Source organism: Phyllobates terribilis, unplaced genomic scaffold (genome assembly GCF_046119375.1).
Source record: "Phyllobates terribilis strain yellow unplaced genomic scaffold, ASM4611937v1 Scaffold_3623__1_contigs__length_73835, whole genome shotgun sequence".
Classification (NCBI taxonomy): Eukaryota; Metazoa; Chordata; class Amphibia; order Anura; family Dendrobatidae; genus Phyllobates; species Phyllobates terribilis.
In genome coordinates this window covers 38,562-66,137 of record NW_027366376.1, presented here as the reverse complement: position 1 = coordinate 66,137, position 27,576 = coordinate 38,562, and the positions used below count along the sequence as shown (strand labels likewise).

The window sequence follows — 27,576 nt, the reverse complement described above, 5'->3', positions numbered from 1 at the left end:
TTTTGCCTCTGAATTACATTTTCTTGAAATGATCCGACAAACTAGATTTGTTCTCATTTTACATCATAATATTTATTTGCATTATCACTTTTTTCTTTTTTAAAATAAAAAAGTAAAATCTGTGATTTAGAATATTGAAAATAAAATACAAAATTTATTACTCCCTCCGTCCCCTAATAAAGATCTAGTTTGGTGTTTTTGAGACAAATTAAGGAAAGAAGAAAAAGAAAGTGAAGAGGAGAGAGGAAAGTAAAAATTTAAATGATTAGAGGAGAAAGATAGAGAGAAGAATAAGAGAGGGTGATTTATTGAACGAGAGTAAAAAAATGAATTAAAAATTATAAAATTATAAAATTATATTGGAAGTAGTTAAATTAAATATAAAAATTTCTTAAAAATAAAAAATAAAATCTATATTTTAAAACGCGCATCTATATAGAGGGAGGGAGGGAGTATATAAGATAGACGAGTATTTTAGCTTCTACCAGCACGAATAATATATTGTATTCCTGTTCATCACTTCTCTATGTCTTTTAGCGTTCCTTCATATATTGAGTTCAAGAGCGGCCATTGATACAACTGCAGCAGCTTAAGCTCTCATCCATGGCCGCTCGAAGGCTTTCTTCCTTACTCTCTCGCTCTCTCTCCACTTCTCCTCTCCGTTCTTCCCTACTTGGTACTTTCATTTCTGTACTGCTACTTCCACATAATAGATGATTCAAGAGTGTTTATTGTTATTTATTGATTCCTAAATGATGCATTTAATTTAGGTGGAGGGAGAATCATCAGCCAATACAGCACTTCTTCTCTACCGGAAGATCCAATCATCCCTAATATAGACATCAATTACACCAAGCTCCTCATTAATGGAGAATTTGTTGATGCAGCTTCTGGTACATTCATTTCTTGCAGCTTTTAAAATATCTTCTATAAACCCTTATCTTGAACCTTTAGTACTGAGTTGGGGGAATACCTTCACTGTCATTTAGAAATCAAATTTTTGTAGGTTATGCCATTGATATTGGTTCAATCTGTTCAGGTAAAACATTCCCAACTTTTGACCCTCGAACTGGTGATGTAATCAGCCATGTCGCTGAGGGAGATGTAGAAGATATTAACCGCGCTGTTAATGCTGCTCGTAAGGCGTTTGATGAAGGTCCATGGCCTAGAATGACTGCTTATGTAATTCATCTGTCCATATATCTGTCTATCTTTACTAGTTAGTATATGTTAATACATAGCTTAAGGATATGCCTATCTTCCTAAAATCACTACTCTATTTGTCTATCTATAGTAAGTAAATGTTTAGTACTTATTCTAACAGATTTGAAATTGATAAACATTTAGGAGAGATCAAGGATCTTGTTCAAATTTGCTGATCTAGTGGAGAAGCACAAGGTGGAATTAGCCACATTAGAAACATGGGATAATGGGAAGCCTTATAAGCAGTCTCTTGACGTCGAAATACCAATGTGCGCGCGAATTATCCGCTACTATGCAGGTACACAGATTGAGCATATATATATATCATATCATATCATATATCACAAGATGAACTTCAGCATCTAAATCATACTGATGCTATATCTTGTAGGTTGGGCTGATAAGATCCATGGATTGACTGTTCCGGCTGATGGGCCTTACCAAATGCAAGTTTTACATGAACCCATTGGAGTTGCAGGAATGATCATTCCATGGAATTTTCCTCTTCTTTTGTACACTTGGAAAGTCGCCCCTGCGTTGGCTTGTGGTAATACCGCCGTCTTAAAGTCTGCTGAACAAACTCCTTTGAGCTCTCTTTTCATCTCCCAACTCTTACATGAGGTAACCAAAACATGATTAAGGGCCCATGTGTTATAATCTTTTTGGAAACTTAAACAGAAAGGAAACGAGTTTAGATCATTTTCATGTCATTGTTCATTATCGAAATGGTCTACTGGCTCACTCAAGATAGTCTTAAGTCTCACTTTGACGAAAATAATGGTTCGTTTTCAAAATGATTTAGGTTCATTTTACATTTTTGCAAATCTATACCAAACGGGCCCTAATTCTTCCTCTTTTCCTAGTCACTAGAACAATTACACTCATTATGTTGAGGGTTGAGTTAATTTAGATTGCTTTGATTAGGCTGGAGTTCCACCTGGTGTATTGAATGTGGTGTCTGGATTTGGTCCAACAGCTGGTGCAGCACTAGCAAGTCATATGGATGTAGATAAGGTACATCAACATAAACCTCTATTAGTAGATCAATTATGAATTTGGCTTGATTTTAACTTATTTCTACTATGTTTAGCTTTCGTTTACCGGATCAACAGACACCGGTAAGATAGTTCTTGAGCTGGCCGCGAAAAGTAACTTGAAGCCGGTAACATTGGAGCTCGGAGGAAAGTCTCCTTTCATCATATGTGAAGATGCTGACATTAACAAAGCTGTTGAGCTTGCTCACTTTGCCCTCTTCTTCAACCAGGTCTTCATATTTGCAATTTTTATGATTTTATCATGTCTAATTGTAACACATATTACGAGTTCTTGACACAAAAATGTATGTTTGTAGGGGCAATGTTGTTGTGCCGGATCTCGGCTCTATGTACACGAGAAGGTGTACGATGAGTTCGTGGAGAAGTCAAGGAATCGTGCTCTTAGACGAACGGTTGGTGATCCGTTCAAGACGGGTATTGAGCAAGGCCCTCAGGTTACCAAATCTTATTCACTTAATTCAAGTTCTTATTGCTGTTAATATATTATAAGGTATTAACCTATGGTGAGTGGGTATTGTAGATTGATCCTGAGCAGTTTGAGAAGGTGATGAGGTACATAAAAACTGGCATTGAGAGTGAAGCTAAGCTCGAGTGTGGAGGAAGTCAGATCGGATCGAAAGGTTTCTTTGTTCAACCTACCGTCTTCTCCAATGTTAAGGTAACTACTTAGACCCTCTTTGGCATGACAATAGTGGTAGCAATAAGCTTGATATAGCCGTAGAAATTGCGGTTCAAACTAGTGTTTTTGAAACGCTAATGAAAGTAGTGTTGAAAAAAGTATACTAAGGTAAAACACTACCTTAGATGCTACTTTCTAAACACTGTTACTTTTTTCTTGCAAACACTAAACATCACCTCAAAAGCTACTATTTTAGCCTCGATAGAGCATGTTTGGCAAAGTCAAAAACTAACCTTTGAGACATCGTTTAGTGTTTCTGAAAAAATAATTGCGTATAAAGTAGCAAACACTGCTATGTTAAACTCTACTACTAGCATTACTATCACGTCAAACAAGACCTTAATTTGATATGTGTGAGTACACAAAATCTCATATTTTCGAGCTCGTAGGATGAAATGGCGATCGCCCAAGATGAGATCTTCGGACCAGTCCAATCCATATTGAAATGGAAGTAAGTCTGGAGTCTTCACAAATCTATTGTCAAGTAACATCTATTCATAAGATGATGTTATTAATCTTTTCTATTGGATCTTGGTGTAGTGACCTCCAAGATGTGATCAAGAGAGCGAACACAACGCGATATGGTCTGGCAGCCGGGGTGTTCACAAAGAACCTTGACACGGCCAACACCCTGGTTAGGGCGGTCAAGGCTGGTACCGTGTGGGTCAACTGTTATCATGTGTTCGACGCAGCCATTCCGTTCGGCGGTTATAAGATGAGTGGAGTTGGAAGAGAGAAAGGTGTGCATTGTCTCAACCACTACTTACAAGTCAAGTCTGTTGTTACTCCTCTTAACAATCCTTCATGGCTCTAAGCTTAAGGTTCATCTTACATCAATGTAATAGATGTCCTTTGTTATTGTTTGTATCCATGTTTTGTTGAGATCCGATCTCCATGTGCAGATTGGTGCGAAGTTTTATGTGTTTGTTTGGCTGAATAAAGAAGTATGTCATGGTTTATCTATTCATATGAATCACCTAATTCTTTAAGACTTTGGGAAAAGGCCAAAAATGAGTACCCAATAAATAAAGATTGTGTTTGGTGGTACAATCTACTATAGTTCCAAAATAAAGGACCAATAGTTCTACAAAAACCAAACTATAAAGAATTCATTGCCTGCATAATCACATGTGCCGCAATAACAAAAAGTGAAGAAAAAGGCAAAAAAAGTACTCGAAAAAAGTGGAAAGTGTTATTATTAGAGAAACTATTTAATGTATTTATTTTGATTTGTAAGAATTATATTAAAGTATTTAAAAAATTATGTTCAAGTTTGAAAATAAATATGTCTTATTAAGGTTAATAGTGTTTCAATAATTCATTTTCTTAACTTTTTTTCGCTCCATATTTAAGGTACTATATAATAGTCAAAGAGTAACGTGTTCTTTTTAGCCTATAAATAGAGAAAATCCCCTTTATAAATTACACACAAATACAAGAGAAAGAGTATATCTTTAAGGTTATTTATCTCTCCTCCTCTCTCTTATATATACTTAAAGTTATTTTAAGTGGTTCTTTATAAATACTAGGTTGTCAATACCCGTGTTTCCCATGAGCTTTTTATTTATTTGTGTGATCGTATATGCATCGAACAACGTTCATACTTATATCGTGTTTTTAAATGTGTACCCTAAAGATACATAATAAGTTTACTTATTTGAAAACTAAAATTTTGAATATGTTATAAACCCATCACAACTCGCAAGGCTTATTATTCAGGATTTAAGATCTTACATAGAATATACACAAGAAAGCTTCCCTTCAATATGTCGATGAATAATATACATGTAGTGTTTTTAGTTATAATGTATTTTAGAAAGAGATTATATAATATTTTTTATTTCTCTATTCCATGTATGTAGTCCTATGAGTTCTAGTAGTTTATAAATTATATGAAAATAATTATTAATCATAAATTTTATTCAAGATTATCTAAATATTAGATAAATATATATATTTATATATGATCTTGCATTAAATAGACCTGATGTGTTTCCTCTTACGCTAATAGACATCTTATTATATTGGATCATTCACAATCTAACCAAATATTTGAAATTTTTAGGTATTTTTCACACAACAAAGAAAGAATATAAATCTATCTTTGACTTATATTACAATAAATTATATTATAATAAATTTGTATATAAATGATAAAGAAATATTTTTCTTCAAATAGAATAAAACAGTATATTAATTTCTTCTATTGCAAATGCATCTCATGTTTCTTAGTAGGGACAATGCATCCTCCTCGCCACTTGATTCATCCCCACATTTATTTGAAAAAATAAGAAATAAATTTCGGAGTAGTAGTTTCATTAGAAGAATTGATTTCTTTTATTGCTATTTTATTCCATAATAGATGCATCATCCAGGCATGCAAGTTTCATAGCTGAAAATTTATAAATTAAAAAGATAGCTATGCAAATAGTAAATAAACATGAAAGAGTAATTTGGGTGAAGAAATGATGATGTCTCACACACCTTCTTATGTGAGTTAAAGGCTATTATCTTGTAAAAAAGATATTGACTAATTAAGAACTAAGACAATAACTAAAGTGATTAAATGAATAATCATAAAATATATGATCTCAGTCATTCATTAATGTGCAACTTTCTACGTATTCATACATCTATTCAATGTATATTCTCAAGCTATAAGCCCTAATTTGTATGCATCATCGAGCACTCTATTACAAAGCTGCAAAGTCTATTTGAAAATCAAACCTTAATCTAATCCATTTTTATAATTCCATGGTTCTCTAAAGCAGTGGGACTTTAAATATATAAAACTCCAACTGAAGAGATTATGTTGACTATTATATATATCGTAATTGAAACACAATGAAACCTTGACATAGAAACACTCCAAAAAGGTTAAATGGGTTAAAGATTGAGTAAGGATGAAAATATATAACTTGTTATTTAAGAAATTAAATATCCAAAATAATGATTATTGAACAAGTGAGGCAGAGGGATTGGGGAATGCAGATGGGAGGCATCGCTTGTGCTCTTGTAATGCGGTTATTAAAGTTGTCGAAGAACTTGACCTTTGTGTACCATGTATGAGAGGTAATGAAGATTGGGGTGTATATTTATAAAGTTTAAATAGAGAGCTAAAAATTAAGAGGCGGGAAAACTAATCATCGGCTATCAAAAGTGATGTCTTGGAGGATTACGATTAAAGTATTTGAGGATTTTAGGTTTTACAATATTTTATTATAGACAATCAATTTCCAATCATAATGAATTTCATAACCTCCTACATGAAGAAAAGAGAAAATAAAAATAGTTAATTTTTTAAGGTTATAAAATTGATGTATTGAGGGTTACGATTATGATATTTATGGGGATTATATTTTACAATAATTTATTATAGACAGTCAATTTTCCAGCCAACGATGAATTTCATAACCGCCACAAGAAAAAATGAAATAAAAGATATTTGATTTGCAAAGGTTATAAAATTAATTTATTGGGAGTTACGATTAGTATATTTAAGGGGTTTATGTTTTATCATTATTTATTAGACAACAATTCCAACCACAATGAATTTCATAACCTCTCACAAGAAAAAAAAAGATAAAATAAAAATACTTGATTTTTAGAGGTCATAAATGCTTCAAAAAGCTCAAGTTTATTAGACAATCAATTTCCAACCACAATGAATTTCACAACTCCCTCACAACAAAAAACGATGAAATAAAAAAATAGTTGATTTTTAGAGGCCATAAATGCTTCCACTTGCGATTTCCGGCGAGTATGTAACCCTAGGTCGCGTTTTTTCGGCGGACCCTTTCTTCTCCGGCTGGCACCCACAGCGGCTCCTCTCGAGCCGGCGGTCCAAGGGAAGGTCTACATCCTCTTGAGCGGACTGATCCCGGTGCCCTAGCAGCGATTCAAGTCCGCCTCTATCCCTTGCCACTTTTGTTTCCAGAGTTCTTTGCGTTTTCCGACTTCCGCCTCTGTTGATTTATAATTCTGCAGGTGCGGGCTTCAGTGACATAGGACTGGTTTGCATCGATTTGGTTGTTGGTCTGTAGGTGAGGGCTTCAATGCGGGGATTCCGTCGATTTGTTTTTTCTTTTTTTTTTCGTTTTCGACTTCGTCAGTATTGTTTTCCGCCAGGATTGGATTTGGTGATTCTGGAGCTTGGTTCTGTCGATTTAAAATTCTATAGGTGCAGGCTTGCTTCGATTTGGTCGTTGGTTTGTAGGTGCGGGCTTCAGTGCGGGCTTCCGATTCTATCCCCTGCCACTTTCGTTGCGTCGATTTGTTGATTTGTTTATTTGATTTCGGTTTCGACAGTATTTGTTCTGACTTCGTTCAGGCTTCAACTCGGTGCAGTATATTCAGTTTGATCCAGGTTGCTCAGGGACTTTTTTTTATTTGATTGCTTGTATGCTTTTGGGATGTATTTTCTTTGTCCTTTTCGCGAGCACGATCATTGCCGGAACGGTGGAGGTAGAGGTTTGAAAGCCAGCTCTCTTGTCCAACACTTCAAGAGTGCTCATTTTAGAGATGCTTATGCGATTGAGAGGTATAAGGTGCTTATAGCCAGTGATGGTGGTATATTTTTTGCTTTGGAGTCTACCTTGCTGAGTCTTAATATCTGGTTGTGTGGTACTTGTTTATGCACTCATGCATTTTCTAGAAGTTGCAAACATGGTGATAGTTTTTATGTTTCGGGACCACTTTGTAGAGGCCTTCCCGATGGTCCCATGTTTTACATTCAGGGGATCCAGCGTCCTCCTTCGCTTGGTAGTGGTCTTGGTGGTGGTATTGTTGATTTGGTTGCCCTTAATGTCGCATCTTCTACCTTTTCGATTAACCTCGAATTGTTGCATGAAGTTTTTGCTGGTAAGTGTCGTACATTGAAAAGCATTCCCAGGGCTAACCGGCTTGTTTTTCGCGATCCCTTAAAGCAGCTCTAGACGAGGTCATTGCTTCTCCTCGTGATATTTCCTCTTGGATCATATTGCTACTTCTTCCTCTGTGCACCCTTAGGGTTATTCGTTCTCGGCCCGGTGTCAAGAGGGGGGGGGGGGGGGGAGGGATGTTGCCAGGTTGAAGGTATTACTCGTGCTCTCAAGGTTTGGAGAGAGCCCGGTGGGTCAGAGATTTTGATCAAAGAGGTTCTTAAGGAAGGGGTTGTTGATTTTGGTTCTTCTGGGGGCGTAGATAGTGTTGTGCAAAGGGAGGCTAGTTTGGAAGAGATGAATCGGAGGCATTGTTTGAGGAAAGTGGGTGATGGGCATTTCACCGCTGCTATTCAGGTCTTGACTTCCTCTGGGGTTGCGCCTAGTAACATAGAGACTTTGAGAGAGTTAGAGGAGAAGCACCCTCATTCTCTGGATCCTTTCTTACCTCTTGCTGGTGGTGTTAGCGAGGCGATTTCCGTGTCCAAGGAGGTTGTGCTAGGTAAGATCAAAAGCTTTCCTAAAGGCACGTCTTGTGGTCGTGATGGGTTTTGGGCCCAACACATTGTTGATGCTTTAGGAAAAACTGTTGTTGTTGTTGCTGATGATTTAGCCACCTCGGTCACTGCGGTGGTTAATTTATTCCTTGCTGGTATGTGCCCTCCTTCTTTGGGCGAGTTTTTTGCTAGTGATCCTACGTCTTTGGTTAAGCCTGGTGGAGGGATTCAACCTATTGCAGTTGGGACGGTCTGGAGGAGATTTGTCTCTAAAGTTGCAGCTAGTGTGGTTGGGAAAGAGGTTGAGAATTATTTGGAGGATTTTCAGTTTGGAGTGGGAGTATCTAATGGAGGTGAGACTATCCTTCATGCTGTCAACAGGCTGGTTGAGGCGAAAGGGGGTGACGACAGTATGTCTATGCTTCTGGTTGACTTTAGGAATGCTTTTAACTTGTTAGACAGAGGTTCCATGCTTCTTGAGGTCCGTAACCGCTTCCCTTCTCTTTCCCCTTGGGTTGAGTTCTGTTACGCACAACCGGCTAGATTATATTATGGTGATTCTGTTTTATGGTCGTGTCAAGGCGTTCAACAAGGGGATCCTTTAGGGCCTTTGCTTTTTGCTCTCACCTTGCATCCTCTCGTTCATTTGATCAATGAAAGGTGTAACCTGGATCTCATGGCTTGGTACCTAGATGATGTCACTCTTATTGGTGAGTCTGGTGCAGTTTATGATGCTTTACAGTTGATTATTGGAGAAGGGCCTTCTTTGGGGTTGCATCTCAATGTTGCAAAGACCGAAATATTTTGGCCTAACCCTGACCCGAGGAGTTCCGATCCTGCATTTTTTCCTCTTGATTTAGCTCGGCCGTTGGATGGGGTCAAGCTTCTTGAAGGGCCTGTTAGTTTGGATGTCGGGTTCTGTAGTCGTTTGATTGAGGATAGGGTTTCCAAAGCAGTGGGGTTGATGGAAGTTGTGTTTAATCTCAATGACCCGTAGTCGAGCCTCCTTCTGCTCCGTAGTTGTGTTGGGATTGGCAGGTTGTATTTCTCTCTCTGGACATGTCCCCCTCAGATGCTTGGCTCTGCTCATCGCACTTTTGATCTTGGTTTGAGGAAGGCTCTTCAGGAAATTATTGTAGCAGGTGCCGAAGGGTTTGGTGATTGACAATGGAGATGTGCTACTTTGCCTTTTAGGTTTGGTGGGATTGGGGTCTATACTGCTTATGATTCGCCCATTATGCATTTGTCGCTTCACGTCTTCAGTCTCTTGACCTCTAGAGCCGTTTGCTTTGTCATTGTGGTGCTATTGATCCTGGACCGGCGTGTGAGTTAGCCTTGAGCAGCTTTAGGGATGTGTGTGATTTTGATCCTCTTGTTCTCTGCCGTGATGTATCAGCCCCCCCCCCCCCCCCGTTTATGAAACAACTGGCTACAGTGTACTTTGATATGGTAGAGAAGAAGTTGGTGACGTGTTTCAACCCTAGCGCCCGTGAGAAAGATGTCCTTATTAGCAATCGGTCAGCCCATTCCTTGTATTTTTTGAGGACTATTACCATCCTCGGACTTGGCCGAACGTTGCACCCAACACAGTTCAGCTGTGTTCTTCAGTATCGTCTTGCGATTCCTATATCCTCTGATGGTTTTACATGTCCTTTTTGCTCTTCTTGTGTCATGGATCAGTTTGGTGACCATGCGGTGCACTATGGTAATGATGTTGGGCTCAATTTTCGGCATAACTTGGTCCGAGATGTTTTAGGGGATTGCTCTCAGGCTGGTGTCTTTGTGCAGAAGGAAGTACCTATGGGGTTCTTATCTGAGGATGGAAGGGATCTTCGTCATGCTGATCTACTTGTCCATTGTTGGGACAATGGGAAGGATGTATGTTTGGATGTTACTGGCGTTTCCCCCTTCACGGGTGTAGGGGTTCCCACTTTTGTTCCTGGGGTTGGTGTCTCTTCTGTTGTCGCTAGGAAAAGGAAGAAGTATGAGGATAAGTACAGGGAGAATGATTATAGTTTTATCGCATTTGCTTTCTCCACCTTTGGGGAATTAGAAAGTGATGCTATTGATTTTCTTACCAAGGTCACTCGGGTTGCTCAAAGCAACTTTGTTTGTGCCAATTTGCGTTCTTTCCTTTTTTTTTATAGATTGGGCTTTGTTGTGAATAAGGGTGTAGGAGTGCAGTTGGTTACTAAACTATCAACCAACTTTATGTAATCGTTGGAATAACAATACTTATAATATTAATTAATATTATTATTATATTATTATTGTTATTATGAAATATGAAATTAATCACCTCCATATTAATAATCATAACCCCCGTAATTAGACCGGTCGTTACACAGTTGAAACATCATTTTGATTGCTTACTTAATCACCCTTATATTAATAATCAAAATATCCGTAATTACACCGACAGTTACATGGTTGAGGAATTTCAATTGTATTTAAAACCAACCATTCTAATGATTTTTAATAAATTAGAAGTTAAATTTTAGAGGTTATATATTAAACTCAATTGAGAAAACCAAGTTGAGTTTGAATGCAATAAATGCTTCAAAAAACTCAACTGTATAAGTATTACTAGTTCTTCCGAGCCCGTTCTACGCATATGCCATTTTTTTCTTATTTTTTCCACTTCTATTATGATCAATAAGGTCCATTACATACATAAGACCCGTGCGAAATACAAATATGTTGTTGGAAATAACACGTTACCAAAGTAGAAAATACGTGTTTTGATCAGCTATTGTTCTCTGTCACTAAGGTTCATTAAGCCTTAGTTGCGCTTAACAAGGATTCAATTGCGCTTTGAATGCTTGGCTTGCGCTTAACCTATGATGAACTATTAGTAATGAATTTACTAAAGTCCTTAAGTGCGGAAGAGGTTAGACAGACAATAAAGCGCGCTTTAAGTTGTTAAAGCGCACCTATATTTGCACACACAAGAATTTCCAAACGGTGAGAACCCTAAGTCACTATCTGACTCGGGATAAAACTCACCACTACACTTGTATTGATTAAGAAGTGATTACAATCTCTCGCTTCAACACAAGAAGCTCACTCGTAAGCACTCTCTCAACAATACTCTCAGTTCAGCTCTGAAGAACAAAGGCACTCTCAACACTCTCTGATTACAAACGAAATATCTCTTAAGCTCTCTCTAGCTTCCTATATTCTCTACGTTTGCAACCTCTAGAGTGAATGTAATAGTACTCTATTTATACACAATTCTTAAGCTAAACCTATAACTCAACCGTGTAACAAACAAAGACTAAACACAATGCCACCTCATCAATCCGTGTGCCTTGATCACTTCACCAGAATTAATCAACGGCTTGGAGTGAATTGGTTTTGTTCTTCATGTGTTGATCCACGCCACATAAGCAATCCGTGTGCTTCAAGCTCTAACAAACTCTTGCCACGCTGGCGATCCCTGGAGTAGCGTCCCAAAGAGTGTGAAGTTCTTCTCGCACCTTCCTGTGCACTCAACTTGCACTCTCCCGCTTTACCAGCCTTCGAAGCGTGTAGATTTGTTCTCCTGCGCTCTGGCGCACCCTAAGCTTCAGTGGAACCTCGTGGTCAACTTTCTTCAACTTCATTCAAGCGCGTCTCTACGCCCTCGAAGCTCGATGGCTCTTACTTCTTGGTCTTGAATGGATTTATTAAACACCGTTTGCGAAACTTACTTTCTCCGCTTGGTGTTAAGCGCGACTGTGACCAGTCAAGCGCATCTCTAAATGACTTAAGCGCATCCTTACAACTATGGCAATGACCTGGAAGGCTTAAAAACACTAAGAGATTAAACATATTAGTTTGTTATCATCAAAACAAAGAGAAATAGATTAAGCTTTAACAAGATGATTAAAGCTCAACTAACAATTTCCCCCTTTTTGATGATGACAAACTGTAAACAGGTAAGCTCATGAATACTTTCTTAAGTGACTAAAATGAAGGCAATAATATTCAATTTAATCAAGTATTCAGATTCGGAATTGGATCAAAGTAACTTACCAAGGTACTTAACCATATCAGTTTTCAATTCCCCCTGAATTCAAGCACGATCTCATACTTCCCCCCTTAATCAAAGAGGAATTTACCTGTGTTTTTCCCCCTTTTGACATCATCGAAAAATTCAAAGCAAAGTCATACGGTAAGAAAGATAGTAGAGTGCGCTTGCTAGCTAAGACGTCAAACAAAGCTTAAGAGAGAACATTAAGCAACTTAAGTAAGGAAAAGTCAGGTTAGGAAGGCTCTCAGAGATATAAAAATCGAAAGCATACTTAAGTATCATTCAGTACAAACTGCCACAAGAGGAGCTGGAAACCTAACGAGCTAATTCACAAATCACATAAACAGAGCAGAGAGAAAAAAGAGAATCAGCAAATGCGCTTTAAAAGCGCAACCATCACAACAACTCATGGGCTACCACCCCGTTCTTCGTTAAACCTCTCCTGAACTAGCTTCAGCATCGAAGACATAATCTTCACCATTTCACCGAGACGCTTCTCAACCCGCTCCTGAAGCGCTGCCATTGAAGCTACTATAATAGACAGATCAGCGAAGCTAGAGGAGACCCGAGCGCGAGGGCTCAGCTCGAAGCGCGAGCTAGAGTGGGATTTCTCCTCAGTCTTGGGCAACAAGATGGCAATAATGGCGTCTTATCAACGATCATAATCGCGTGGCGATGATGAAGTGGTGGAGTAAGCGCTTAGTCGGGCGAAGCAGATCAACTGTGAGCGCACCTTTTGGCACATTGGGGCCAAACACGGTCCTTTTGAGCGCAGTTGCACCAGCTGGCCAATTCTTTTTGTACAGCCGACCAAACCCGCTGGACTGCTCTGTCAGCCTTAAAGCGATGCACTGAATACTTAAATGCGCTGAATACTGAAGCGCATGCTGAACCACCTCTGAGTAGACGTAATACTGAAGCACATGCTGGATCTTTGTTAAACCGAAGAAGCATAACACTGATTGAGATGAGTAGACGTAAGAGTGTGATGTCCAGTTCAATTTTCAAACTACAATGTAAAGAAATTCATGAATAGGAAGATGCACATTTCATATAGGGGACATTAGAGCATTCAATCACTCAAGTTGATGTGGGCGTATGTGCATATACATGTAGCATGGTAATTTAGGCTTTATGTCACCAAATGAATACTTCTCTAATGTAGAGCTCAATAAAGGACGAGAGAAGCGTTACATCTAGTCAGGCTAGGGACACCTATGCAATGGATCATTTCTTAGGCATGTAATATGGGTAGAAGACGATCACCATTGTCACGTTTTGGCAAATAAGAGCATGCATGGATTAGGATTATATCAAATCGAGCCAAACAAGTCAGACAAGTTCAATACTAATTCATTTCACTGATCAACCAAAAGCATGAAAGACTCAAAGCTATCAAGCGCAAGCGACCATAGTTCGTACCTTGATACTAAGGTCGCTAGTTCTAGTCAAATAGAGGAATACTTACAGTGACATTGCCTCGAAGCTTAATGGAGTCGAATAAGGCCAAGCTGAACCCTGAGGTTTAAGAATACCTGACGATTAAGCGCCTTAGTGAAGATATCTGCCAATTGCCCTTCTGAAGATACATGAATAAGCTCAATATGCTTGCGCTCCACATGGTCTCGTAGAAAGTGATGTCTTACGTCAATGTGCTTCGTTCTTGTATGATGGACAAGATTCTTTGAAACACATATAGCGCTAGTATTATCACAAAATATGGATATAGTGTCAAGAGTAATACCATAGTCAACGAGCTGTTGCTTTATCCACAACACTTGAGCGCAACATTGCGCTGCAGCTATGTATTCGGCCTCAATCGTTGAAAGCGCTGTGCAGTTTTGTTTCTTGGATCCCTAGGAGACTAAGCAGGGGCCAATGAACTGTGCCATACCACTAGTGCTGCTTCCTATCAGCCAAGTACCCTGCATAATCTGCATCGGTATAGCCAACAAGAGAAAGACCGCCCCCTTTGGAGTACCAAAGGCAAAGATCGTCAGACCCTTTCAAATACCTAAAGATGCGCTTTACATGAGCAAGGTGAGAAGCGCGAGGGTCTGACTGTGATCGAGCGCATACACTAACGGCAAAAACGATATCGGGACGTGAAGCAGTTAAATACATTAGAGAACCTATCATACCTCGATACATGGTTTCATCTACCTTTTCAGCCATTAGGATCTTTGTCCAGTTTTGTAGTAGTGGAGAGAGGAGTAGGACAAGGTTTAGAGTTCTCCATTGATACTTCTTAAGCAACTCTTTGATGTATTTCTGCTGGTGAATCTAATGCCTTCATCCATTTGGTTGACTTGAAGCCCTAGAAAATACTTGAGCTCACCAATCATGCTCATGCTGAACTTGAGGCTCATGGTGTTTCTTAAAGTCTTCTACTAGCTGCAAGTTAGTAGAACCAAATATAATATCATCAACATAAATTTGAACAATGAGAATATCACCTTTCACTTCCCTTATGAAGAGGTTTTGTCCACCAAACCTCTCTTGTAGTCATTTGCCAACAAGTACTTAGATTGACAATCATACCAAGCGCGAGGGGCTTGCTTTAGTCCATATAGCGCTTTGTCAAGAAAGTACACGTGGTCTGGATAAGCTGGATCTTCAAATCCTGGTGGTTGCTTGACATAGACCTCCTCATTAAGCTTACCATTGAGGAAGGCTGTCTTCACATCCATTTGAAATAGCTTGAATCCCTTTGTGCGCCGCGTAAGCTATCAACAGTCGAATTGCCTCTAGACAAGCTACTGGTGCGTACGTTTCATCGTAGTCAATGCCCTCTTGTTGATTGTATCCCTGTGCAACAAGACGCGCTTTGTTTCGTACCACCACTCCACTGTCATCCCAGCTTGTTTATGTATACCCAACGCGTACCAATAATGCTTCTATCACCTGGCCGGGGTACTAGACGCCAAACTTGGTTGCGCTTGAACTCCTCTAACTCTTCTTGCATGGCTATTATCCAATCTGGATCTTGAAGTGCAACTTGTATTGACTTGGGTTCCTGTAAAGAAACAAAAGCACTACAAGCAAGCATGTTACGAACGTTAGAGCGAGTCTAGGTACTTTTTCATACTGAGATATGATCACAGAAACTGGATGAGAGTTCATCTGTTGATAATCGCGCACGGTGACCTCTGTATTGTCTGGTAGCTTCATCGTTGTGGTTTTGGACAAACTTTCACTACCACCAGAAAGGCCACTGGGGTCCCGCTTGAGGATTTCCAAGTTGTGCTTCACCATTGCTTGGTCCCGCTTGAGAGCTAGAAGGGGTAGAAGAAGTAACAGAGGGAGTTACCTGACCTGGAGAAAGAGATGAAGGAGGAGCAAGACGTCAATGGATGGGCCACTTCCATGATCTTCATTCTGAGTGTTGTCCTCTGGAGTTGCTTCTTCACTGGGAATGCAGGCTTCTGTGGCCAAGGGCTGAGAAGCGCATCTTCCACCATCATCATCGTCACTTTCCATACCTGAAGAAGGGATAGAAGGTTGCGCTTGAGGGACTGGGAAGAGAAGCTGGAAGTAGATCATGACTGGAGATGGATCATCGGTTGATTTCTGGAACACTTTCAAGCTCTCCTTCATTGAATTTGACATGAATGCTATCTTCTTCCCTCTGAGTTCTCAGATTGAGTACTCTATATCCTTGACTAGTAGGTGCATATCCAAGGAAGATAGCCTCGTCATTCCTAGCATCAAATTTACCCAAAAGATCTCTCCCATTGTTATGGACATAACACTTGCAACCAAACACCCTTAGGTGAGAGATATTTGGTGTACGCCCTTTAAGCAGTTCATAGGAGTTTTCTCAAGAATAGACCTTAAGAAGGCACGGTTAGATATATAACAGCAGTGCTCACAGCTTGAGCCCAATAGTGTGAAGCGACACCACTAGAGAGTAGCATTGTACGTGCCATCTCTTGAAGTGTCCTATTCTTGCGCTCAACCACACCATTTTGCTCAGGAGTTCTAGGAGTAGAGAAATTATGATCTATACCCCTATCCTCACAAAATGATAGGGAACTCACCATTCTTGAATTCAGTTCCATTGTCAGAACGAATTGAACAAATGGGAGCCCTAGCTTCTTTTCCAGTAAAAGCGCAAGAGCTTGAAACTTTGCAAAGGTTCGCTCTTGTGTTTCAAGAAAAGAGTCCAGGTATAGCGAGAATAATCATCAACTATTACAAAAATATAGCGATTACCTCCTTTACTCTGCGTTCGTAGTGGTCCACACAAGTCCATGTGGAGAAGCTCAAGGGGAGCTTTAGTCTGCACTGCCTTGATAGAGGGAAAGGAGCTACGAGTCGCTTTAGCTTTTGAGCAGTCTGAGCATGAAGTCATGGATTCCACCTCGATGCGAGGAAGACCACGAACAAGATCTTTGGACTGAAGCTTGCTGAGTAGACGTAGACTTGCGTGTCCCATTCTCTTGTGCCAAAGATTTGTCGTTTCAGTGAGTGTAGCTAGACAAAGGTTGCACTTAGGAGAGAAGGAGTGGTCGAAAAGATAAGTGTTGTCCATGCGCTTGCCCTTAAGAAGCACCTCTTGTTCAGGGCTGACCACTGCACACTCAGTTGTGCTAAACCATACCTTATTACCTCCTTGGTCGCATAGTTATGCTACACTCAGTAGATTGAACCGAAGGTTTCTACTAAGTTTAAATCTCCTATCTGAATAGCTTTGTTGAGGATGCGCTTGTCCTTTAGCAATGATCTTCCCTTGCTTTTTGTCACCGAAGGAGACGCTGCCTCCTTCCTTAGCTTGGAATGAAAGTAGTAATTGTGGATCACCCGTCATATGGCACGAGCAACCGCTGTCGATATACCACCTACATTTCATCCCAACCTGCAAAATAGAGATCAAGCTTTGATCTCCCATCGAAGCTTGCGCTTCGTGGGAATATTAGACATAGCTATTCCTGAGCTAGTTTTTTGGACTGGCTCATAATAGCTAGGATCGTTCAGATCTAACACAATGTGAGGTCGCGCTGGACGAAGCGCACCTCTGTGTCCAGAAGGCAACCGTGCTCAACAGAGGACTGTTGAGTACGTGTACGCTTTCCCTTATTTTTAACCATTGGCTTATAGGGCTTACTCTTAAGAACCTTCAAGTCTTTGCACTCACGCTTGTCATGTCCATTTTGACCACAAAAGGTACAGTAATGGTTACCTCTCACATAACTATACTTGCCCTTTCCCGGTCTAAATGGTTCTTTCTTTTGCAAGACGGGAGGCTGAAATGGGGTAAGCGCTTGTTTTTTTATACAAATGATGCGCTTTCCCCCCACGAAACCACTCTTTGGTTTCTGAAGGTGTTCCTCAAGTACTTTAATCCTGCCTTCAAATGAGAGTTTTCACTCTTGTAGGCAGTTAGGTCTTGATCAAGTGATTTGATCTTAGAAGATAATTCACTTGCTTGAGGAGGATGGAGGAAGAGTAAGATTCCTGGGGGTCATAACCCAATCCAGGTCTAGCTTTAACAAAGCCTGTTTGAGGACAGACTTTGTTTCCACTAACTTAGTAAGAACATCAAGCTTTGATATGATCTGATCAAGCTTAACATCTTTGGTTGAGACAGAGTTACTTTCTAACCCTTTACCATGACAAAGTTCACAAGATTTAGAGAGGAGTGTGTTTTTGTCATATAAATGTTTAGAAAGCTCAACCAGTTCTTCCTTAGCATTATCTAGTTCAACAAGTCGTGCTCTAGCATCAGTTGCTAAGAGACTTGTGTTGAATCATAAGCTCTTTTAGAAGAGGACAAGATTGCGCTTGGGAAGAATGTCAAGGTTCAGATCATTTACCTCAATCTCAGAGCCAGAGTCTGAGTCAGATGCGGCGCCAGCCATTAAGCACAAGTCGGGTTGCGCTCCATCGTCCGAATCATCATCAGATTCTCCCCAAAGTGTGACGAAAGCTTGTTTGGGGGGCTGTTTTGAGCTTGATCCTGGATTCACTTTTGGATGAGGACACGCTTTTGCAAGGTGACCTTTCTCATTGCAGTTGAAACAAGTGAAATCCCTGAGGTCGCGCTGCTTATAGGTAGAGTCGCGCTTTTGTTTGTTGAAAAATCTTTTCACAAGCTTGGTCATCATAGCAACGTCCCTATCATCGTCGTCTTCTCCTTCTTCATCATTTTCAAGCTTTTGGAGAACACGAGATAACTTGAGCGCCATTCCTTTGTTCTCTCGTTCTGATTGCTTTTCCTCATTGTTCTTGATTTCCTGCACTTTAAATTTACCTGCAAGAACAGAGATAGGCAATTCTCGGGTTTCCTTGGACTGAAGAAGAATTTGCTTGAGGGTTGTATACTTTGAGTTCACTCCATGAATGAACGCCATAGAATATTCCCAAGCTTTCTTCTCCATTCCAGCATAAAGCATCTTGTCATACAGGATTTTGACACCGAGAATGATAATCAGAGACGAGCTCATCCCCCATTCGAATGGAGCAAAATTCGCGATTAAGCTCAAAGATACGGTTGTCCTTCATATCATCACTACCTGAGTGCATGTTTATAATAGCTTTCCACATGGCTTGGGCAGTGGGGAGGGACATTACCTTGTCTATATCTTTTCTTGAAAGAGCATTAAGAATGAGCTGTCGCGCTTTAGCATTCTTCTCCATAAGTTGGTACTCTTTTGCTTCCCATTTTGAGTCATCCGTTTCGGAGATCTTCTCATCACCCTTTTCAATAATCTTCCAGCACTGGTAGTCCGTGTTGCTGGATGTAGTTCTTCGTCATAGTGAGCCACCATTCAAGTTCGCCTTCAACAAGGACATGGGGCTTGGCAAGAGAAATACCGAGGTTGAAACTGGCCATTGTTCTAGACTTGAGAATCCTATTGAACCTGTAAAAGGATTAGTGCAAATAGCTAACCTGTAGCTATGATACCAATTGTTGGAAATAACACGTTACCAAAGTAGAAAACACGTGTTTTGATCAGCTATTGTTCTCTGTCACTAAGGTTCATTAAGCCTTAGTTGCGCTTAACAAGGATTCAATTGCGCTTTGAAATGCTTGGCTTGCGCTTAACCTATGATGAACTATTAGTAATGAATTTACTAAAGTTCTTAAGTGCGGAAGAGGTTAGACAGACAATAAAGCGCGCTTTAAGTTGTTAAAGCGCACCTATATTTGCACACACAAGAATTTCCAAACGGTGAGAACCCTAAGTCACTATCTGACTCGGGATAAAACCCACCACTACACTTGTATTGATTAAGAAGTGATTACAAACTCTCGCTTCAACACAAGAAGCTCACTCGTAGCACTCTCTCTACAATACTCTCAGTTCAGCTCTGAAGAACAAAGGCACTCTCAACACTCTCTGATTACAAACGAAATATCTCTTAAGCTCTCTCTAGCTTCCTATATTCTCTACGTTTGCAACTCCTAGAGTGAATGAAATAGTACTCTATTTATACACAAGTCTTAAGCTAAACCTATAACTCAACTGTGTAACAAACAAAGACTAAGCACAATGCCACCTCATCAATCCGTGTGCCTTGATCACTTCACCAGAATTAATCAACGGCTTGGAGTGATTTGGTTTTGTTCTACATGTGTTGAACCACGCCACATAAGCAATCCGTGTGCTTCAAGCTCTAACAAACTCTTGCCACGCTGGCGATCCCTGGAGTGGCGTTCCAAAGAGTGTGAAGTTCTTCTCGCACCTTCCTGTGCACGCAACATGCACTCTCCCGCTTTACCAGCCTTCAAAGCGTCTAGAGTTGTTCTCCTGCGCTTTGGCGCACCTAAGCTTCAGTGTAACCTCCTGGTCAACTTTCTTCAACTTTATTCAAGCGCGTCTCTACGCCATCGAAGCTCGATCACTCTTACTTCTTGGTCTTGAATGGATTTATTAAACACCGTTTGCGAAACTTACTTTCTCCGCTTGGTGTTAAGTGCGACTGAGACCAGTCAAGCGCATCTCTAAGTGACTTAAGCGCATCCTTACAAATATGGCAATGACCTGGAAGGCTTAAAAACACTAAGAGATTAAACATATTAGTTTGTTATCATCAAAACAAAGAGAAATAGATTAAGCTTTAACAAGAGATTAAAGCTCAACTAACATAGTATTTCTAACTTAATCTCTAAAGCTAGCAATACTATATCAGCGATATTGAAGAAGTCAACCTCAGCGATCCATGTGATCATTGCGCTCCGGAATGCATCAACGGATTTACACGCTTTGTGCTTCTTCGCTTGACTCTAACAGCTTAATCCACATTGGCAATCTGCTCCACACCCTTAGCACTTCCTTGATTTGTCCAGCTTGGCGATCCCGTTCATCCACCCTCCAAAGTAAGAAATCCTAACAAACTCCTGTTGTTTCCATTCCCCCTGAGTTGTAGCTTCACCGGCCTTCCCTTAACTTGACCAAGTCCTCTATGCGCTGGAGCAGGATACCATCGTAGACTCTCTCTTTTCTCTTCTATTGCTTGTATCTTCTCTCTTCACTTAGAAGCGCAATCCACTAGCTTTACAGCGACTCTCCTTCGCTTAAAGCTAGTCCTTCCGTCTTCTATCTCTTCTCTTCAACACTTATTCTGTCTTGGAGAGATTTAGATTTTCCCGCTAGACCTTAAGCTAGGTCTCTTCATGGACTCAGCTAGTCTGGTTGTGTCAAAAGCTACTCTTATAACTCCTCGAGCTATACCTGAAAAGTTTATCACACACAAAGGACATCAAATACTTAGGTTTGTTATCATCAAAACAAGCAGAACGTTCGAGCTAGCTAGTTACACACTCTAGCTCAAATCAACATCACCCTCGCATGATATTTGGGAAGCTTCCCGGTTTTGCCTTCTAAACACCCTGCACTTGTTGTATAACTATCTTATAATCGCATAAACACTTCAAGAACTCCACCTCTCTAGCCAAGGATAATTCTAGCCCTGCTACCAGCGCTTCATATTCGGCTTCATTTTGCGTGGCCGTGAACTCTAGTGTCAACATATGTTCCCGTGTATCTCCCTCCGAGGAAATGAGTATCATTCTTTCCCCCACATCCATCTGCATTCACGGCACCATTAATGTACAGTTTCCAAGGGATTGGCACCCCAGGGACTGGGTGCTGATTTTGTGAAAGCTTGTTTCCACGACAAAATCTGGTATTGCTTGTGCTTTAATGATTGGGCGTCGGCGATACTCAATGTCAGACTCTGATAGTTCCACAATCCACTTGGTTAGCTTTCCCAAAACTGTGGGCATGTTGATGAGGCTGTGAATAGGTAGGTTGGAGAGAACCTGGATAGTATGGGCATGAAAGTAGGGTCTGATTCTACGTGCTACCACAATAAGAGCAAAAATAAACTTTTCCACCGGGGATATCGTGTTTATGTGGGCAAAAGATCTTTTCTTATGAAGTACACCGAGTTTTGTTGATCGCTATCCAGTACCAATCTTACTGCATGCATCCCCGCACTAATATATAACTGAAGGACTTCTCCTAGAACAGGAGTTGTTAATGTTGGGAGGTTGTTTAAATGTTGTTTGAGTTCGACCACCCTTGGAAATGTGTTGGTCTGCGCAAGATATTGAAAAATGGGAGATTACGTTCCGCCATTTTTTTCGTGGAATTGCCCTAGGTAATTCATGAAGCCCATGAATAGTTGTAGTTTGTTGGTAGTACGTGGTGCTGTCATGTCCATAATCGCCATGACTTTTCCTGGTTGACTTCAATGGCGCTAGAACTTATCTGGAAACCCAAGAATTTACCCTCTGTTACGCCGAATATGCATTTTCAGGATTGCGACTCATGCGATAAATCTGGAGAGTATTGCAAACTTCCCGCAAATCTCCTGCGTGATCTTCCTCTCTTCTACTCATTACCATAATATCATCTACATATGCCTCCACCTTTTTACCTATATGGTCCTGAAAAATTTTGGTCCACCAACCTTTGGAAAGTTTCTCCCACCTTCTTTAGACTGAAGGGCATGGCTTGTAGCAGAAAGTGCCCTTGTCAGCGATGAACGATCTATGCTCTGACTTGGCCGGGTTCATGGGGACCTGATTGTAACCTGAGTAGGCGTCTAGGAAACTGAGTGCATCATTTCCCGCAGTAGAGTCTACAAGTCGGTCGATGGAGGGAGCGGATAACTATCCTTGGGGAAAGCTTTGTTAAGGTCGGTGAAGTCTACGCACATTCTCCATTTGTCTTTTCCCTTTTTGGGAACCATCACCACGTTTTCCAGCCATTCTGGGCACTGCACTAGCCTGACAAAGTTTGCCTTTAACATTTTCGCGAGCTCAACTTCGTCGGCTATGTTCTTCGGCCCTACTTTATTTCTCTTCTTTTGTCTCTTTTGTCGTACCTCTGGGTTGAGGGAGAGAGAATGTGTCATCACAATTGGCGGAACCCCCTTCATATCGCTCGGAGTCCATGCAAAAACTTCACGCGACTGTGACAATAATTCTTGTATTGCTTTGATGGTCTTGGGCTTCAGTCATGCCCCATAAATAGCTTCTCTCCTTCGGGTTGTAAAAAGGTTTTATGGCCTTTTCTCAAACTCCTTAGGCTCGGGGCGAGTCCCTGGCCATTCGTGCCAATTTTGCCAAAGACACAATTTTTTACTCATTTCGAATGGTAAATATTTCTCAGAACGTGGAGTGTGAATCAAATCCAGGTCCAGATCGGCCTCCTCATCAGTGTGCAGGGAACCTTCAATAAAGAGATGGTTAGTTTGAACTTCTTTAGTATCACCTTGTTCTGCCCGAATATAACATGTTTGACTCTCTCCTCGTTCCCTTGTGTGGTCCCCCCCCCCCCCCTTCCTTGCGGGGTTGGAACTTCAGACAGAAAATGGCTAATGGAAACCACTACTTTGAACTTTCTCAAGGAATCCCATTATGGTGTTGTACGAATACGTAATTGGGACTACCAAGAAGTCAACCACTTCCGCCCTGCACAGCTCATCTCCTAGAATCATATTTAACGATGCTACTCCCAAAGATTGTACTCGATCACCAGAGACAAGCAACACATTGGTGGGGAGTAGTCTTCGAGGATCTATACCCATCTTTTTTACATGCGTTCTAGTATAGAATGTCAGCTGAATTTTCTGTGTCTACCATCACCCTTTTCACAATCTTGGTACCCAGCTGGATATGTATGACCAATGGTTTGCCCCACCTGATGACCCATTCCACTACTTCCTTGTCATTGAAAGTGAGTTGGGTACGCTTGGTGATTTGGTCTCGAAATAAGCATAATCTCTCACCCTAATTGAGGTAGAGCAGTAACCATCCTTCTCATATCCCTTCTGCTAGCTTCACATGGCATATGATTCCCTGAGATCGTACCCGCTTGCCCATCTGCTCACATGAACTCATTCTGTCGCACTAGTGGAGGATTGTCCGGTTGCTTGTTAACGGCGTTAACTTCTTCTCTGTTATTTACTGGAGGCCTTGCCCCTCCGGTAGTTCTAGCGTGTCGGTATTACACTGACTGGTATCATGGTTGTTTGTGTTAGGAATGTAACATGCCACGGGTTCCGTTGGTCGTGTGGCGCCTCTTCTTCCCCTTCGCCCCCAAGAGTGGGAACGATCTTCTTGTGCCTTCATATTTTGTCCATGGAATCTTATGGCGGGCTAGCTATTATCTTACAGGGATGGTGTGCGCATCTCTTGCCTCCCATCGCTTTGGTGTTTCTTAGGTCCGCACTTCTCTTTATCCCTTCTCCTTTCACTCTCTCTTCGGTTGTTTGCCTTCTTTTTCTTATGCCTTTTATTAATAGTGACCTCCTACCTCGTGGTCAGCTTTGCTCAGTATTTATCCATACTTAAGGTATGGCTAGCGACTTATATACATTTTGAACTTGAATCATTGTCCAAACCGGCCAGGAAAGCGTTTCTTGCCGACTCTTCCGAGAAGTCTGGGCCTGGGATGGCAACATTCGTGAACCTCTTCACATACTCTTTGAGTGATTCTTCTAGACTTTGTTGTACCCTGAACACATGATGCATTGAAACCCTCCATTTATTGGACGCGCTAAAGTGCGTTAGGAAACGACGTTCCAGGTCATTGAAGCTCTGGATAACCTGCTTAGGTAGGTTCAAAATCCAAGATAGCGATGGTTCGTATAATGTGTATTGGGAACCCTTTGCACATTCTCGCGCCGTCTACACTGTTGGTGAGCATTGCATGTTGATATGCTCTTGTAGATCTTCTTTCTTTTATAGTCTTTAAGGACCGGGTACTTGAAGTCGTCCCTTGAGCGAGTTTGCAAGATGTGAGCAGTGAATATGATTCCCCCACTCTGGTTGGCCAACACCCGGCTCTCGAAAGATGGGACTTCAGGTACGTATGGGTATGCTCGCTGGGGATTTGTCTGCTCCCATCCATAGAGTCCTACCGGAGTATAAGGGGGGTTCATAGAATGAGGGAGCATCGTAGTACTGTTGCTCATATTGGGTCAGTTCACAAGATTTTGCTCTTGGAATTGTGGGGGATGGACCATCGTTCCTGCGTGATGCTCACCTCAAACTCATAAGTCACTACCCTTGAGAGTCGATCCTTGTGGGTAGAAGTCTCTCAGGGCCATCCTTTCTCCAGCCACCACTACTTCCGGTATTGCGCGAAGGCCCCTTGGTTGTCCTTCCTTGTTGGGCACCGACTGTCTCGCATGTGCCCTTTGATTCTGTCATTCCTGATATTAATCAACCTCGGTTTTAGGGTATTCATACTCCTTCTCGTTCCTCCCCAGCCTGGCGAGGAGGTTCGGGTGTTTCTTGAGCCTCCGGTTAATATTTTCGATGATCACTATTGTTCAAACCACTGTGTGACCTCCTAACCGCGTGATAGGGTCCGTACAATCGGAGCCATTGTTGGAGTGCTGGTACTTCGAGAGGTCAACACCCCTCCATAGGACTATTGGGAAAATGGATAAGTGTTGGTATACGGGGACTTCTCCAATCGGATAGGGTGCCCACGGACGTGTAGCCGGAACAATCATCTAGTATCTCTGTCTTCCTCCTCGCACAACTGCAATACCTTCCCATAGGTGCTATCCTCTGAGGAAGGCTCTATGTTGCTTAAGAAAGTATGTGAAACCAAAAGATCAAATTGCAGTATGCGAACTAAAATGAGTATAAAGAGAAAGGGGAGTAAGTGGAGGGAAAATGGTGGAGTCATGGGAATAAAGAAGTACGCGAAGTTTTGGGATATTAAGTGTTAATAGTGAGAGAGTATGATGATGTGGAGGAGAGATACCAGAGCAATAAATGCATTGTAGGGAAAATTGTCAGAGATCCATGTACCTCCCTTTCTAACCACTATTTATAATGATCAGAAGCGGTCCCTGGGTCTACGGACCTCCTTTATTTTTGAATACCTAACCGCCCTGTCTTGAAGGCCCTATTTCCTCACGGTCCTTGAATCCGATTCAACACTCTCAAACACTAATAAACTTTTGATGAGCATTTTCCTCTTACATGAGCAGTTTTTTTAACTAAAAGATAATCAACATCCCCTTAAATATTAAAATAAAGAAAAGTAAATGAACTACAACAAGATAAAGGGAGCTACACTTACATGAGCAGTTGATCACTACATTTTCAGATTTTTTCATGAAAGATATTAGCTACTTACGTACATATGTATGGCATTATTAAAAAAAGTCCGAGATTTAAATGTTCATAAATTTAGCCTTTGGCTACTTACGTATATATTAATTCAAGTTTTGTGTTAACGTCAATTTATCTTTGGGTGGCTACTACCTTTAAATGCATAATGAATCTCTTTAAGCAAAGTCGAGCGTTATAGGGCAATACCCCCAAAGATAGTCTCGGTTCCCTTACTCCAAATGAACTAAAGCACAAGTGGTATGGGAGAAAACGAATATTTTGTACTTGTTCAACCAAACAAATAAAAAAGTTGTACAGAAATACTCAAAATTAAAACTATTTCTCAGCTCCTAAAAAATCTTGTTTTACCAAATATAGGTTGAAAAGGGAAAAAAAAATATTTTCAAAATAGCGGGTATTAGTTAATACTTCATACATAGGTAAGTAGATCCTAATATAGAATGATAAACCAACACCATGGAAATAAATATTCTTAAATGATCAATCGTATCTACCATCTTTAAAAATTAGTTTTCTAGTTATATTATTAATGCGTTTTTCTACATTTCCATTAAAAAATGATCTCCTGATTATGTGAGTGTAAGGCATATCTGCTATTGTGTTTGTTTTGCACGTGTACATATGAGTGTACATTATCTTTGGAGTATCAATGAGCTCTGCCTTCATGCACTTGTGTAAAGGGACGCCATCTGCAATTATCACTATCTCATGGCGCTCTCTTATGGGCATGATGTTTCTCACAATGAAATAGTACAAAACACGAAGTGAAAACTTAGATAAGATACTTTAAGCTTCTTCTGTTTCTAGTTTGCTCCAAAGAGATTTTTCTTTATTTGGTTACCTCCTTTAGGCCAATTTTTCTTGGTCACTGCGTTGAAGCCTATTCATGTCTGCATTTCAATTGCACTTGCAAAGTCTTTGACGAAGATGTAGGCGTTGCGCTTGTTCCAGGAGCACAACCATATCATTTGGAATCACCGAGTCGGTCTGAGGGGCTGCTTAGAAGTGACTGTAGAACGCCAAGATCATCTATGGTTGGCTTTGGAAGGAGCTACCTCGAGCTCTGATATCAATTATTGGATCTGCGTTTCTCCACGAGTCAAGTCTTAAGCATGACTTGGAATTCGAGCGTGTGGAAGAGAGAAACTCTAATTTATTATAGCAAAATTTCACTAACAAAAGTGAGAACCTTAGATCACAAGTTATCCATGATAAAACTCACTCTAAGATTATTATTACTTTCGCCGTTGAGTTTAGAAACATTTTCTCTCAAAACACTCTTGCTCTAGTGTGTATGATTTTACTTCCACGAACTGAAATAAAAACTCTCAAACTCTCAACAAAGCAATAACTCTCTAAAAGCATAAAACTAGTTCTAGTTCTATCATATTTATGGACAAGCTTAACATCTAGCTTTCTATACAACTCTATAAGCGACATATTTAACATGTGCTTAAATATCATTGGTCATCAAGAACTGTCTTCTTGATTTCGTTAGACCGCTTCTGTAACTTGACTTTGCTTGCTTGATCGCTTGACATGTGTTTGAGCTTGATCTCTCCGTTCAGCTTGCGCTCACCACTTTCATATTAAGCTAAC

General features: G+C 40.6%; 1 protein-coding gene across 3 annotated transcripts; it reads left to right on the top strand.

Moving 5' to 3' along the window:
* The first annotated feature begins 603 nt into the window (after positions 1-603).
* On the top strand, positions 604-3,751 carry LOC141248305 (uncharacterized). 3 transcript variants are annotated; one of them, XM_073669342.1, is made up of 11 exons: positions 604-676; positions 771-893; positions 1,040-1,182; positions 1,348-1,501; positions 1,595-1,824; positions 2,128-2,217; positions 2,294-2,467; positions 2,555-2,692; positions 2,779-2,916; positions 3,327-3,388; positions 3,478-3,751. In XM_073669342.1, exons 1-11 carry the CDS (start codon positions 604-606, stop codon positions 3,749-3,751), a joined length of 1,599 nt encoding a protein of 532 aa, XP_073525443.1. The 3 variants fall into 3 exon arrangements, with proteins under 3 accessions (XP_073525443.1, XP_073525444.1, XP_073525442.1); XM_073669343.1 differs by having other exon boundaries at positions 604-680; positions 763-891; positions 1,077-1,182; XM_073669341.1 differs by having other exon boundaries at positions 604-680; positions 763-893.
* Positions 3,752-27,576: the final 23,825 nt, after the last annotated feature.

Excerpts from the sequence above, each read along its gene's own strand:
- LOC141248305 (XM_073669341.1), top strand. The coding sequence starts at position 604 with ATGGCCGCTCGAAGGCTTTCTTCCTTACTCTCTCGCTCTCTCTCCACT. Across the intron at positions 1,183-1,347 it reads GGCCTAGAATGACTGCTTAT|GAGAGATCAAGGATCTTGTT; the intron begins GTAATTCATCTG and ends ATAAACATTTAG. Across the intron at positions 1,502-1,594 it reads AATTATCCGCTACTATGCAG|GTTGGGCTGATAAGATCCAT; the intron begins GTACACAGATTG and ends TATATCTTGTAG.